The 15,931-nt window shown below is 34.4% G+C and overlaps 1 protein-coding gene across 2 annotated transcripts in view; it reads left to right on the top strand.

Annotated features, from left to right (window-relative positions):
• The window catches only part of FNBP4 (formin binding protein 4), a 30,901-nt gene that overhangs the window by 1,071 nt on the left and 13,899 nt on the right, over positions 1-15,931 (top strand). For both annotated transcript variants that reach the window (XM_039869354.1, XM_039869355.1), the window contains exons 2-12: positions 221-313; positions 4,171-4,307; positions 4,648-4,831; positions 5,371-5,518; positions 5,629-5,749; positions 7,400-7,738; positions 8,580-8,790; positions 11,371-11,495; positions 12,367-12,471; positions 13,358-13,491; positions 14,478-14,665. In XM_039869354.1, coding sequence (XP_039725288.1) covers positions 221-313; positions 4,171-4,307; positions 4,648-4,831; positions 5,371-5,518; positions 5,629-5,749; positions 7,400-7,738; positions 8,580-8,790; positions 11,371-11,495; positions 12,367-12,471; positions 13,358-13,491; positions 14,478-14,665 — 1,785 coding nt within the window. The remainder of the gene's footprint in view (positions 1-220; positions 314-4,170; positions 4,308-4,647; positions 4,832-5,370; positions 5,519-5,628; positions 5,750-7,399; positions 7,739-8,579; positions 8,791-11,370; positions 11,496-12,366; positions 12,472-13,357; positions 13,492-14,477; positions 14,666-15,931) is intronic.

Genomic DNA, 15,931 nt, shown 5'->3' with positions numbered 1-15,931 from the left:
TCCTTGATGTTAAAGTCACTAAGCGGATGGAAGATTCTAGCTCTGCTTGTTTATCATCTTCCACTTATTTGGGTCAGTGATGGATTATACATACACCCTGCTTTTAAATTGATGAACTCTAGATTAGGAAGTTCAAATCGAAGATTATTTTGTCACCTATAGTGTTTTCTCTGGTTCATAATCTGACTGTAGTTTACTTTTGTTCGTTTTCTAAATCCAGATGAACAGGAAGTGGTGGTGGAGGTTCCCAGAGTTGTTCAGAATCCTCCAAAACCAGTCATGACCACCAGACCCACAGCCGTGAAAGCAACAGGTATAGATCTTTTTTTTTTTTTAACAGTTTTTCTACGGTATCTTTCATTAGGTTTGTATATAGTGTTTTGTTGAATACTTCAGTGTTGCTAATTTATCTTTCTCCTATAAAAATGGAAATTTAAATCTGTTTGTGAGAGCTTATTGGTAATATACTTCAACCATTGTAAAATTAGTTGCTTTTTATCTGTACCCTAAATACTTTACTTTTTGTTCTGATGCCATTTTCTAAAAAGTTTTCTGGCTCCCCCACCAGCATGGTGTTCTTTGTGGATACCATGTCTTTTCATCCTATTTCTTTTCTAACACTGCTTTGATTGGTACTTAGCAAATGTTTGTGGAGCTGAAAATTGCTCTTAGTAAATATTTACTAAGCAGTAAGGAATATTTGCAGCGGATGGTTTTGTAAATAAACGTGGTTTCAAATTGCCACTCTAGCATTCATTCTAAGGCTCCAGGACCTCAGTTCATTGTAAAATGTATCTTATAGCCCAAATGTTTTTGTCTTATAGCCCAAATTTTAATGTTTATAAAGTTTTGACACAGCAAGTGCCAAAAGGATTAGTTTTCTATCCTCTTTATGTATCTTGAAAGATTAAAATATGTTTCGATACTAAATATTCTATAATTGCTAGTAATTTTATTCTTTTCAGTCTGAAGTACTTTCTGTATTATATGACTCCTGAAATAAGAGATGCTTGTTCTCCCCTCCTCCCATTTGCCACTTAAACAAACAAATAGCATGGGTTAAAAAAGTTAAAACTTGGTTGTAAGAAATTTCCAAACTAGGAAATACCATTTTGTATTTGCAAACTACGTATATTATTTCATTTGAGTCTTCAAAGAATCATGTAAGATAGAATTTAAGTGTTTCTAAGAGAAATTTCCTTGATTGCTGTGTCTGTCAGCACTTTAGCCTTTTTTGTACCTTGTGATCAGAAAAGTTTCCATTCCGTCCATCATCGTCTTGCAGAATATCAGCTTTATTCAGTTCTTAACCTACTGGTTGATATAATACATAGGAAAAAATTTATCCAACAAAAACAGAGGAAAATAATTTTCCATTATTTGCATGGCTTTGTATAACAAATAGAGTAGGTATTCAAGAATTGACTTTTTTCCTTGAGATGATTTTACAATTTTACCTTTATCATTTATAAACGTATCAGATTTCTTTCCACAAAAATAAAAAATTTTAGTTATTGAAGTTTGTTTTTATAATATAATAGAGTATACATATCTCTTATCTTCTACTTCTGTGCTAAAATAACATTGTATGTGCATGTGAAATTAAGGAAAATTTCAAAATAAGCTCTATTAAATTAGATCAGTGACTACCATAATAATTAGTATTTTAAGCATCTTCTAGAAAATGGTACTTATTGTGATTCTACAGGTGAGTGTCAGAGGTCTGTGAATCTCCTGAAATGGCACACTCAAGTGTGTTTTGCTGGGAGGGGGTTTGTAGCTTTTACTGTATTGATTATTGTTTCTGTGACTAAAAGAGTTAGAAACTACTATTCCAACGATGATGTGAGGAAATGATAGTTACTAAAAGTATAAGGCACAGTTACTGTTTGAAGCTTATCAGGAAAGGTGTATAATCTAAGAAATAATTTACTGCCTGATATAGTTGATTTGCAGATTGTGTGACACCATGTATTAAAGGTAAGCATATTGAGGTTTGAGGAGTCAGCACCTCTCTCAAAAAAAGAGTAAAGACTATGGCTATGAAGAATGGCCTTGCATTCTCTGGTTTCAGGTAACAGCATCATCTCAATAGTAGTCTAGGACATGTTCCTGTGAGACTTTTGTTTATTTTTTTAAGGTTAAGCAATTTTGCATATTGTGAACATTTTTCTTCAGTATTCTAAATTCTCGCCCATTTTTATGGATTAAATTTTCACAGGTGTAGTTAGAACTATATCCATTTCATGACTTGCTTTTATCTTGCTTTTATTCCTTTAACATTACTTTTTGTCCCCTTAGCATAATTTCATGTAATCCTATAATGGTCCGATTATAATATCATAAAATTATATTGCATCTGGTACTGTGCTGTAATTTGCTTTGCCAGTCCCTTATTTGAGAGCATTTGAGTTATTTACAGCTTTTAGTTATTTAAGTAAAGTTACTAGAAGCTTTCTGCAAAAAAATTTTTTTGAGTTATTTCTAGGGGTTTTACCCTCAAAGATGAGATTATGTAGCTAAAAGAAACTTGAAGTAACTTGGTATATGTTACCAGATTGTTCTTAAGAAATACTGAATCAATTTGTGATGTCTCTAAAAGTATTACATATGCCTCTTTCCCCCAAATACTAGGTTTAATCATTTTTATTTACTTTGCTATTTAATAGTCATGTTGCTAGGAGCTTGGAAGAGGTGTGATGTGTGTGTTATGGAAAGCTCTGAGGAAAGAAGAATAGGTAGAGCTGGCTAAACCTATTGCTTGTGAAACCCTCTCCGAGCATGAGGAATTACCTCTGCTTGGGGAATTTTGTAATCAAAATTCCACACAGCTCACCTATTGGAACCTTTTACCAAAGGGTATATGTAAAATTAAGGCCAGTGATCTGGACGATTATATCTGATTGAATCTAAGAAGTGTTTTTATGTAAAAATACGAATTTTCCATTTTTCTCCTTCCCCCTAAAAAATCATCAATGCTGAGTGCCAAAGTGCATATTTTTTCCATACAGAAATGTCTCCTTTTGTAGCTCTACCCCTACAAGGCTATTTACCTCTTGTTCAGAAAATAAGGAAAATTACTGGCATCCCCCAAAACAATAAGATATAAAATATTTGGTAACTGGAAAATGGAAACACTGTCAAATAGCCACTTCAAATCCTTCTAGTTAATTTTGGAAATTAATATTTAGTGTAAGAACTTAACTTATATACTAAAAAAATAACAAAGGCAAAATTTATGTGGCTAAAACATTGAATGTGACTCTTGTATGACAAAGGAAGTAATTTATGTTTACTTTTATGTGAACTCATGAATTCATTTATGGATTTATAACAAAAGTAAATTTTATTCCCTGATAAATCTGTTCATCTACCAAATATTTAATGAGAACATAGAATGTGCCAGGCACTGAGAAATTTAGTCTTAATAATAAAGCTGAAAAGTCTAATGAGGCTTTAACATTTTATGTACCTATTCTAATGATATATAAAGAGGAAGTGTATGCTCACTTAATTTGTAACATTAGAGTGGCCACAGGTGATACAAAAGGAAATAGAGCATACGTAGAAGCATTTCAGAGGCCATACCTGATAAATTTAGGAAGACATTGATAATTGGTTCTAGCTGGGCTTTGGTTTTGGTTTTGGTTCTAGCATTTTTGAAATCATTTTAATGCATCCCTACTTGTTTGAGGAAAAATCACTCTAGAAGAACTTTGTTTTTAACTTTGGCAATCTCTTTATTTCATCTACTAAACCCTAAGTGGTTTACTTGTTTGAAATGGACACAAATCAACAAATTCTAAGACTAGAGAGTATGAAGTTGAATAATTGAACATATATTTTGAAAGAGATGTCAAGTAGCTATGCAGGTTGGTTTTATTAGCTCTAAGTGCATAATGTAATTTATACCTCTCTTGTATTTCATTGATGATCTATTTTGAGGTTTTGTTCTAATCTGTAAGTAAACTAAATGTAAACTGTTTGACTAGGAAGCATTTGAGATCTTGCTTCCTGGCAATTGTCGTCAGCTTGGTGAAATAAAATCTTATAAAAATTCTTTAAAAAAAAAATAAACTATTTGGAACCACATTTTATTTTTCTCCTGGATACTACTTAGGACATGTTGGCATTGTTATTAACTAATGTTGTTTACCTTTTTGTTTCTAGGAGGTTTATGCTTACTTGGTGCATATGCTGACAGTGATGATGAAGAGAGTGATGTTTCAGAAAAACCAGCACAATCTAAAGAGTCGAATGGAAACCAGTCAACTGATATTGATAGTACATTGGCCAACTTCCTAGCGGTTAGTGGTGCTTTATTTGTTTTTTCAGTTATTGAAGCCACCTTGGGAGTCAGAGCCCAACTAGCCTACTTGTCAATCTGTGTTTCTCCCTTCTTCTCTCCCATTACCTCATCTCTCTTCCTGAATCCCTCCCTTTCTCTTGCCTTCTTCTCTTTGTTAAGGTTGTAAGGAGAAAAATGGAGAATAGAAGGGTTTGAAGAATTTGTGTAATTGGAAGAGGAGGTTTTGATTTGAGAAACCAAGAACTGAGCATGTAGGATTTTTTAAAAAGATATTGCCATTTCTTCAATTTTCTGGTTTTGGTGTGGTTAATACATTTGTTACTGTTATCACTCTAAAGGAGATCGATGCTATAACAGCTCCTCAGCCTGCTGCTCCTGTAGGAGCTTCTGCTCCACCTCCAACTCCGCCTCGACCAGAGCCAAAGGAATCAGCAACATCTGCCCTTTCTTCCACTACAAATGGAACAGACTCAGCCCAGACATCAGGGTGGCAGTATGATACTCAGTGTTCCCTGGCAGGAGGTAAGCTTGATCCTTTGATGTTTAAAGGAATATGAAGTACAATCCTTAAAGACGTTCTCAGCACTGAGATTCCCAAAGATGAAAGCCCATATGCTTTAGCCCCAGACTTTAGGATTCTCCCTTTTTAAATACATTATTTGGAAAATTATAACTAGAGTAGTTACCTCTGAAAACTACTAGGATATATTTTTATTTTTTGAAAGATGATTGCTTGCCCTTTTAACCAGTAGCAGATTGTGCCTGATGAATAATTGAAATGATTATTTGAAAAAGCCTTTTGTCTAGCGACAGTTTTGGTTGTCACAAAAGGGAATAGGGGCATGTTACTGAATCTGGTGGGTAGAAGCCAGGATACTGCTAAACACTACAGAAGACTGCCCCCCGCCCCACAACAAAAACTGCCCTGCCCAAGTGCTAACAGTGATAAGGATAACAAACCCTGTGTTAGATTGTTGTGGCGTTAGACATAACTTTGGGTATATAAGGTTAGAATTGTGGAGGAATTTGTGCTCCTTAAAATCTGTTTTATTTTCTTCTAGTTGGAATTGAGATGGGAGATTGGCAAGAAGTCTGGGATGAGAACACAGGATGCTATTATTATTGGAACACACAAACAAATGAAGTGACATGGGAGTTGCCCCAGTATCTTGCCACCCAGGTTCAGGGAATACAACATTACCAGCCCAGGTAAGAATAGACTTGAAAAAGGAATTATCTAGAAGGAAATTAGCGTCTTTATCTTTTGCTGATAATATTTGCCTGCTATTGATCTTGCTAAGCATTTTATTTTTTTAAAGTTCTGTAACAGGTGCTGAAGCTAGTTATGTGGTAAATACAGACATGTATGCCAAGGAGAAAAATATTTCTATTTCCAATAGTAAAAGTGGACCAGTCATAGCCAAGCGAGAAGTTAAAAAGGTTAGTGTTTTAACTACCTCATTTATTTATTTTCAAATTTAAAGAACTTGAATGTTACTCTGGCACAGGTATAGAAGCCTTCTGTTAATTTACAACACAATTGTGAAATAGGATAGCTTCTATTTCTTAAAGTCTTCCTTAATATGTTTCTGTTTATTATGTGGCATTTACAACAGTTAATCATTTCAGTGGTTCTTTTAGAGCTTTAGGGTGCCCTCGAGGCTCCTCAGGTCATTGCGAAGGATGTGGGAGCAGCCAGTTAGGCAGAGCTTCAAGTCCCCTTCTCCACTGCTGAATAGCTCTATTTTGAGATTTCACATAAGTGTAGTTGACAGTATATTGTTAATTAGTTTTACAACATAGTGATTCACCACGATAAGTCTAGTAACCATCTGTCATCATACAAAGTTACTAGAATATTACTATCTGTAATGTCCCCATGATGTATTTATAACTGAAGTTTATACCTCTTATTCTCTTTCACCTCTCCTACCCTCCACAGTCATCAGTTTGTTCTCTGTTTCTATGAGTCTATTTCAGTTTTTTGTTGGTTTTAACTTACTTCACTCAGCCATCCATGTTGTCACAAATAGCAACATTTCATTCTTTTTTATGGCTAATATTCTCTTGTATACGTATACCACATTTTCTTTATCCATTCATCTATCGATGGACACCTAGGGTTGCTTCCATATCTTAGCCGTTGTAAATAATGCTGCAGTGAACATAGGAGCACCTATCTCTTTTTAAATTACCATTTGCATTTTCTCCGGATAAATACCCAGAAGAGGGATTGCTAGGTTGTATGGTAGTTCTATTTTAATTATTTGAGGAACCTCCATACTGTTTTCCATAGTGGCTGCACCAGTTTGCAGTCCCACCAACAGTGCACCAGGGTTCCCTTTTCTCCACATCCTCAGTACTTGTTACTGATCTTTTGATAATAGCCATTCTGACGTGTGAAGTTTCTTTTTTTAATAAAAAGATCAGCTACCTTAACAAAAACTACTAATGAAACTTGAGCATTTCTGTAGCCTCATCAGTAAGAAAAGTAAGTTGTATTCTACAGTGTATGTGCAATTTTCATTTATCTTGAATTTTCAGGTGACGGGTATTATATTAGAAAGTACTTTTAGAATAATTTAATCTTTATAACTCCAGGAGGGAGGTAGAATAAATATCCCAATATAGGAAATAAACATTTTAAATATAATCACATATTTCATTTTAGAAATATTTCACTTTTCTCTAAGTTACTTTCATAGTATAAATGTGAGGTTTCCTAATCATACAGAAGAGTAAGGCGAAGATTTATCTAGTCATGTGTGGTGTTGACAAGACTCTGATCTTTAAATCTGCTTGTACTTCTTACTAGTCTGTCTTTTGACATAGGGAGAATGGGATGAGGATGTGTTCGAGTCCCACCCACAGTTAGCATCTAGTTACACTGCCTTCCTAAGGTAGCACTGTTTCCATTATATATGCGTAAGAAAAATGTACAAAAGTTTACTAATCTTTTAGGAATTGGTTTTTAAGGATAGCCGGTGACTGAAAAATACACTTTTAACATGAGAATGTTAGCTTCTTAACAAATATATACTGAAGTGAGATTTCTTTGAAAATTAAGTGAGATTATTTTATTCTTTGTAGGAAGTAAATGAAGGCATTCAGGCTCTCTCAAATAGTGAGGAAGAGAAGAAAGGGGTGGCAGCATCACTGCTTGCTCCTTTATTGCCAGAAGGAATAAAAGAGGAAGAAGAGAGATGGAGAAGAAAAGTAATTTGTAAAGAAGTAGAGCCAATTTCAGAAGTGAAAGAAACAAGTACAACAGAAGAAGCAACAACAATAGTCAAGCCACAGGAAATTGTATTGGACAATATGGAAGACCCTTCTCAGGAGGATCTTTGCAGTGTTGTTCAATCTGGGGAAAGTGAAGAGGAAGAGGAGCAAGATACCCTTGAGCTGGAACTAGTTTTGGAAAGGAAAAAAGTAAGTATTCAAAGTTTTAAGTACATTTTCTTCCCTCAGTACTGTCACACTCTGAGATCATTGTCCTCAGTGTACAGCACAGTTGGGATTTTGTTTTTCTTATCCTTTCATCTAGATGTGATTTAAGTATATGCAATAAAATCTTGAGCTATGGACTTGTAGTTCTTTTGTTCCCTGATGATGCTTTTGGTAGTTGACAACCAGTGCAGACTGACATTGTTCTGATTTAAGGATAGATACAGTGAGGAACATCCTTGCTATAAGTATATGTTGATTCCAATTATCAGGCATGATATTGTTTAGTTAGTTAAATGGGCCTCATAAGATAAGAGAAACCCATAATTTCATGCTTTCCTTTTATAAAAGATAAAAGCACCATTTAAAAGAAAGCAGTTCATAGGAAACTTCCCTGAAAAAGTTGATTTTTACATATTTTCTTGGAACAGCCCTGATTTTCTTGAAACAGTTTCATTTGCTGCCTTGAGTATGAAGCAGAATTTTAACAGTTGTATAACAGTATTATCTCGAAGCTGTAGAGAGAGATTAGCTAAGTTAAGCTTTATCTGCTATATACACATACTGGAAAATTTGTCTGTTAGCAGATCTCTAGAACTTATCTTCTTCAAATTGATATTTGTTGACTATATTTATGAATAAGCATTTATTAAGCAACAATTGAATATGGAACATAGTGCTCGGCCCTCATAGAAAAATGTATTAAATCCTTCCTATTCTTAAAAGACTTAAATTCTAAGAACACATGGCTATCATCCTCGCTACGCACAGACGCAAATGTTAAACAGTTAATGACACTCTAACTTTATTTTCATGGTTGTTGTAGGCAGAGTTGCGAGCCTTGGAAGAAGGAGATGGTAGTGTGTCAGGGTCTAGTCCCTGTTCTGATAGCAGCCAGCCAGCATCTCAAGACGGGATGCGTAGACTTATGTCTAAAAAAGGGAAATGGAAGATGTTTGTTCGAGCTACCAGTCCAGAATCTACCAGCCGGAGTTCTAGCAAAACTGGACGGGAGACTCCAGAAAATGGAGAAACCGGTAATTCATGCTTTATATTAAACTTTAGAGATGAAAGATATAGAGGAGAAATCCTTCTTTTCCAGTTTTTTGTTCCCTCTTCAGCAAAAAGGGAGACAGCACTTTTATTCTTTTACTGAAACGCTGTGAAGGAAGCTTCCTTTTACTTCACCTTTTCCTGCCCCAGCTCTTAGTGGAAGTGTAAGATTCTGAAAGGCAGGCATTCATTGAGTTGCATATTCACTACTGATTGGGGGGTTGCTTCTCCCTCAAAAACAGAAAAACAAGATTGATCACTCCCCACCTTTTTTTTTTTTTAATCTCTTGCCACAATAGTTGTCTTGATCTATATAAAGACCATGGTTCTGCTTATTTAGCTCACTATTTCCAATTGATAAGCAAGGCAGGCAAGCCCAGCTTCATCTCTGCTCTCTGTACAAGTTGCCCAGACTCTGGTTGGCTGTGTAGTTTGGTCCTGTCATGAGGACCCAAGTTATTTTCATTCAGGGTAATGTAGAAGAGACACTGCTGCATTTTTCCGGTCTATTATCAGAACTAATTTTTAACTCTTCATTTGGTCCTAATTTTGTAGTTGGCAACCAATAAAATTTGAACACTAAACCTTAGTTGAGTATACCTAGCAGAAGATACCTTACAGGTTGTGGTTAAAAAACAACACATAAAAATAGAGGCAATAAATGGAAACAACTTTGTTTGAATTTTTTTTTTCTATCAACAGTATAGAAGAATATAAGTAGAATTCTAAAAGTTCACCTTCTTTTCCCTTTTCTCATTCCCTACCCCTAAAGTTCATTTTCTCTGTCCTTTTATCTACATAGATCCTTCTAGAGCTTTTCCTCTCTTTATTTAAATTTGTGGTTATGTGGGTTTTTATGTGCATGTGCATATGTAAATTTTACCATTGATGAAATTAACCATGTGGATTGTTAGGCAAAATAATTTTTTCACTTAACAAAGCTTGAAAATTACTGTTTTTAACCACTGAATGGTATAGATGTCTTCATTTAACTCTTTCCCTGTTGATGGACATTTAAGTTGTGTTCATGTTTCACTCTTATAAAGACAGTAGGTTAATAAGTCATTAGAGCTTCTTTAACAAATAACATTTATATTATTAAAAAATCTACAAGCCATTCCAGTGTCCATCAAAGGTAGAATGGATAGTGGTGTATTTCTTGCTAGTAAATTTTAAAGAATGAAAAAATGAATAATCCATAGTTATGGATTAATCTCACAAACAATAATTTGAATAAAAAAGAGCCATAGAAGAATGCATATGGTAATATTCTATGTATATAAGTTGGAAAATAGGGAGAAATTCTGTGTTTAAAGGTCATTGCATGATGAAACTAAAAGAAGGTGCTTATTACTAATAACCTTCAGGGTAGAAGTTTGTCTGGTGTGGATGGATGTTAGGGCAGAGAGGTACAGGGAGATTCAGAGGTTCTAATAATAGTCTTGAGTTAAGCTGAGTTGTAGTTACTTGAGTGTTCATTTTAATATTTCTTTAAACTACATTATATGCATTTATGATATACTTCACAAATATTTATTATATTTCATAATAATGCTGTAATAAATATTCTGGTACATACTTCTTTGTGCAGATTTTAGTATCATTATAGTATAGATTCTTAGTGGTATATTGCTAGGTCAGGGGGTGTATGCATCTTAATTCAATAGATCCTGTCTAATTGTCCTCCAAAATATCCAAGCGTTAGAGCTCTAGTGGTGCTCTAAGGTATAATTTTTTATACCTGCCACCAGATACAAGATGTCTAATTTATAATGAATTACAAACTAGTTAGTAGAGTAGAAAGATTTGGTTTCAGACAATTTGAAAATGCCAAAGGAACATTATTGATCAAGGAAGAAGAGAGCAAAGCCATTATATGATAAGGTTAAGTACTTAATATAAAATCTTAGCCTAATCTGTTGAAACTCTGTGAACCTTATGACAGAATGATTCATATTGTATATGATGTGGTAAGCAGGTGTTACAAAGCAAGCATAACAAAAAGAGTTTATATCTTCTACTCCATTCAAGCTGGTGGTAAACCTATTCTCATTTGGAGATTCCCACTACCAACAGACATCATTACCAACCAGAAAAGTAAGTAGGTTGGTCCAATATAGATTGTCTGCAGGTCTTAACCAGTTTTGGAAAGGAGTTATCAGGTAGTTATAAATACTCTGATTTTGAAAGCCTTTTTTTCCAAATCCACTTAGTAAAGAACTTTTATATATCCCAAGTTTGAGGTGTAGTTTTTGTAAGTAATTGAAGCTATGATGTTATGGAACAGAGGATTAGAAAAGATTAATAAAGGAGAAACTACAGAGTAACATAGTAAAACAAAGTTTTATTCATAGACTCATTTTAAGAAAGGCGATTATTAAGAATGAAGTTTTTTAGCTTTATAAAGACAGGTTGATAAGTCATCAGGGCTTCTTTAACAGGAGGCAACAGAGAGAAACTTAATAACCTTTTTCAGATCTCTCTGCTACAAGACTAAGAAAACGTAAGTGGGGCCCTGTTGGTATCAGTCCTTTTGATTTGATTTCACATGTTTTCTTTTGCAGCAAATGGTGCTGAAAATTCAGAAAAAATAGATGAGAATTCAGACAAAGAGATGGAAGTAGAAGAATCTCCAGAGAAGATGAAAGTACAAACAGCGCCTAAAGTAGAAGAAGAACAGGATTTAAAAGTATGTATACATATTACTTAATGCAACTTGACCAATATTTGTAAATTGGCTAACCATTAAACTACCTTCTACTAGTGAGTAGTAAAAGTAATCTTTACTATCTCCAAATATAAATAATTTACTTGATTAGGTGAAAAGATCATATTTAAAGCTGAGATAAGGAATTATAAGACTGACAGTATAAAATAATTATCTAAAAATAAATTCTAAATGTGTAATTACTTTGTTAAAAGTAGTCTCCTTTGGAAAGCAATAGCTTATCAAATAACAGACTTCTCTAGTTTGAAAGTACCAAAGAAACTAAAAGTCACAGATTTAATTCCAACATGAACTACATGTCCTTACACAAAGACAAATTTGGTTCCAATTTCACTTCTATTTTTAGGAGCATGTGAATTAGACCACATGAATATGTGGCTGTTTAAGGATGATTTGTTGGAAAAACCACATAGCATGTTCTATTGATTTGAAAAAGTTTATTCAGTTATTAGCTAGTGTACAGCCATGAGAATGGACGGGGAGAACTAATTTTGTTCAATATATGGCTAATATAAGCAGTAATGGATAAATGATAGTTTGAATAATGGGATTTCTGTCATTTAGAACAAGCTGTTGAATTTCATCTTTTGTTAGATATACATTTAATTTCTCTAGACCTGTCATCACTTTGTTATGTGAATTATTTTACTGTAAACTAGAATTTTATCTTCTGTTTAACTATTTGGAGGCAGCTATTTGATAAAGGCTGTATAATTTACAGGCAGAGTCATTTTTCTAGTATCTATAACAATAAATGAGAGATTTTATATAATACAGAAAATAGTACTCATTCTACTTTTATTTTAACATTTTTCTTTCATTTTTCTTACAGTTTCAGATTGGAGAACTGGCGAATACCCTGACAAGTAAATTTGAATTTTTAGGAATTAATAGACAATCCATCTCCAACTTTCATGTGCTGCTCTTACAGACTGAGGTAATTTAGCCATTTTTGGTATAAATAGTATGTTTGAATGAAATGCTATATGTGTGAGGAAATCTGTCCCATTTATGTTTTAATTCTAAATTTAAATATTGAACCTTGATGTATGTTTGAAGCACCAAACCAGGAAATAAAACTATGTGTTAGCCAAAGCAAAATGTAATTACAAAAATAAATACTGAGAGTTGATATATAATGTTGATATTTAAACTTACCACCTTCAGTAGGCAGATATATTTTTTTAAACTTACGGGGTAACATTGGTTAATATAAATTTCAGATGTACAACTTAATAGGCATATATTTTAATAAAGATTTTTTTCTAATATATTAAAATTTTATTAGTAATGATCAGATGAGGCCATATAATGGTGAAAGTACTTCACAAGTGTTAAAGCATTATAAATCTTTTTTTTTTAAAGTTCTGAGTCCTATTTGTAACCAATATACTAACAGAATGGCAGGGTGGGATTAGATAAGGAAGTCCTGTAGGAAGCTGGCTGATTTCCCTAAAAACTGAACCTTTGAGTTTGGTTAATAACATTACTGAACTGAATGAACTGTCTACCCACATTGAAGGTAAAATTACTGGGAAACCAATCTTAATATAGTCTAAAGGGGAAAGCAAAACTGCAACTCATTTCGCAGATATTGGAGAGTTGACAATATAAAAATATACTGGGATCCAGTCTCATTTTTCAAACTCTGCAGAGCAAACGAGATTCTTTATGAAATTAAGATGAGATTTCTTTTCTTCGTTGGTCTACTCCTACCAGAATATATAGCAGTATTGTCATGGATCAGAAGACTTATATCCTTCTTAGCTCTGCCTCCTGATATAATGAGTCTTTAAAACTAATTGACTGTTTGTTGATCCTAGACTCGGATTGCAGACTGGCGGGAAGGGGCTCTTAATGGAAACTACCTTAAACGAAAACTTCAGGATGCAGCAGAACAACTAAAACAGTATGAAATAAACGCCACTCCTAAAGGCTGGTCCTGCCACTGGGACAGGTACGCACTCTTCTCCCCTTTTCACCTTTCACCTTTGACATCTCAAACATGATTTGTGATCACCACCACCTGACAACATGACAGCCTGTCTGGAGACTGAGAGCAGCTGCAGTTAGCGGTGCTGGGCAGGCAAAGCACCGCAAGCCCTTACAGAGTTCGGGCCAGCCACGCGTTGGAGAAACAAAAAACAATGTTTAAAGTGTTCCATGTAACGGATTTTTTTCCAAGATTGGACAAAGCTGGTTTTTACTCTCCAGAGTGTTGCACGGAGTAGGGCGGGCTTGGGGGTTAAGCGCATGCGAGAGCTCTGTGCGCTTTACAGGACCTCTGGAAGCAACTACTCCTGATTAACCTCGGTGAAGTTAAGGAAAGCTTCGTGGTTGAAGATGTGAATGAAGAACAAGATTACTATCTTCGGCCAGCAGGTCAGATGAAAACATTTCTTTTTATATTTGGCTTTTCTTGATTTTTTTTTCGTTATTTGAAATCTTTGCTCTTTTATTTTTCAGCTCCCAGATCCTCTCCCTCTCTTTAGCTTTCACTGTGTTTGATATCAAGAGTATGAAATGTGAATTCCACGGTCCAAGAGGGGAAGAGTCACCTTTCGCAAACTTCGTTGTTCTCTTCTTTGGAAGGGAAATTAGTGTTCTAGGAAATTGAATCCCTCCGTTAATGAAACTTGAAACCCTGTTAAGCATTGGCCAAAAAAAAAAAAAAAGATGTGAGAGGTGTTTTCTAAGTCATCTGTTGGAGTGAGAGGGTTCAGGGCTGTATTCACAGAGCTGCTGGCAGTGCAAATAGCTTTGAATTATCCGTGGTTCTCCATCCTCAAATGTCAAAGCTCTTTGTTGCCTTTGTGAATAGCAGTCCATTAAGAAGAGGTTCGTCCCTGTGAGAGCAGACTGCTGTCCTGGGACAGGACCAAATGGAAGTGTCTTTGTAGGAGAATGGGTCTTAAAACATGTGTTTTCTTTCTTGTAATTTAGGGATCATAGACGATATTTCTATGTAAATGAACAGTCGGGCGAATCTCAGTGGGAGTTCCCAGATGGTGAGGAAGAGGAGGAAGAAAGCCAAGCACAAGAAAGTAGAGACGAGACTCTTCCTAAACAGACCTTGAAAGACAAAACTGGCACCGATTCACATTCTACAGAATCCTCTGAGAATTCCACAGGTGGGAGAATTTACTCTGTACTAATTGCAGAGAAATGTTTTTAGAGAAAAAAGACATATTAATATTATAAAAGAAAAAAATTTAAACCATGATATAAATTTCTGATTAAAAAATAGTGGCTCTACCTAAAAAAAGAGTGCAGAAGTTACACTGAAGAAACTAAGGTAGTAACTAGTTGGAAATCAGCATAATGTTGATACCAGTCTCTGCTAAAAATAAAATGATGACCCAATATATTTTGATTTTTAAAAGATTATTCGATAGCCAGTCATTCTACATACAAAGCTGTGGATTTCTAATAACAGGAATACTAATTAATACTTAAGAATTAGATAGTTGAATTGTCAGCATACCTTGAGTGATACTGTGAGATTTGTTTTACCTTTCTGTAGAAATCTATTGATATTGCAACCTCATTTTTCAACTCCATTTATAAGAAGTCTTATAAGAAGCATGATTGCTACAAATCAAAATTATCTAAAGAAATGCAATGAAACCAGGACCATATTTATTTCAGAGAAGCAAAATAATTGATCATTGCAAATAGCCAACAATATTCTTGTGTAAAACAAACAGAATGGCTCAACCCATTTAAAGCACTTTAGTTATATACAGTAAGTCCTCACTTAACATCTTCAATAGATTCTGTGACTTTAAGCAAAACAATGTATAATGAAACTAGTTTTACCACAGGCTAAATAAGAATTATGTTATAAACAAGAGTTATGTTCTTACAGCATCTCATTAACGTTATACAGAACATTAATCGAGGACCTGCTGTACCTTTAAAAAGCGGCTTTTATAGCTCCTCAGTTAACTGAGAATCTGATAGTTCTTTGAGAGCCATGGCTTAATTTTTACTTTATGGAAAAGGATTCATTTTTTTTGCCTCTTAAGTCCATCTTGGAATGACAAAAACAAGTGAATAATGAAGCATAGTCAGAAGACTATGATCAACAACCTTTTGATCTAAAAAAAGGTAGCTATTAAAATGATGACGTATGAAAGCAAAAGTCTATGGAGTGGTTTCTAAAGTAATAAACCTTTGAAGATAAAAAAGACATGGAATTCGTGGTAAGATAGGGAGTAAAGAGCTAAATTCTTTTGTCCTCTGCTTATCAAAAATGATGCTTTGTACCATACTGGTTCTCTGATCCCAGTACAAAAGTTCTGATAATGTACCAAGTGAAACTCGTAATGATTTTAACTTCTTAAATAACCTAGGAATTGTTAACTGATCACTCTAAATAAAAAGCTACATATGAC

The sequence above is a fragment of the Pteropus medius genome, unplaced genomic scaffold (genome assembly GCF_902729225.1).
Source record: "Pteropus medius unplaced genomic scaffold, Ma_sr-lr_union100, whole genome shotgun sequence".
In the NCBI taxonomy this organism is placed as follows: Eukaryota; Metazoa; Chordata; class Mammalia; order Chiroptera; family Pteropodidae; genus Pteropus; species Pteropus medius.
Note: the sequence above shows the minus strand (reverse complement) of the source record. Positions and strands in the feature narration are given on the sequence as shown.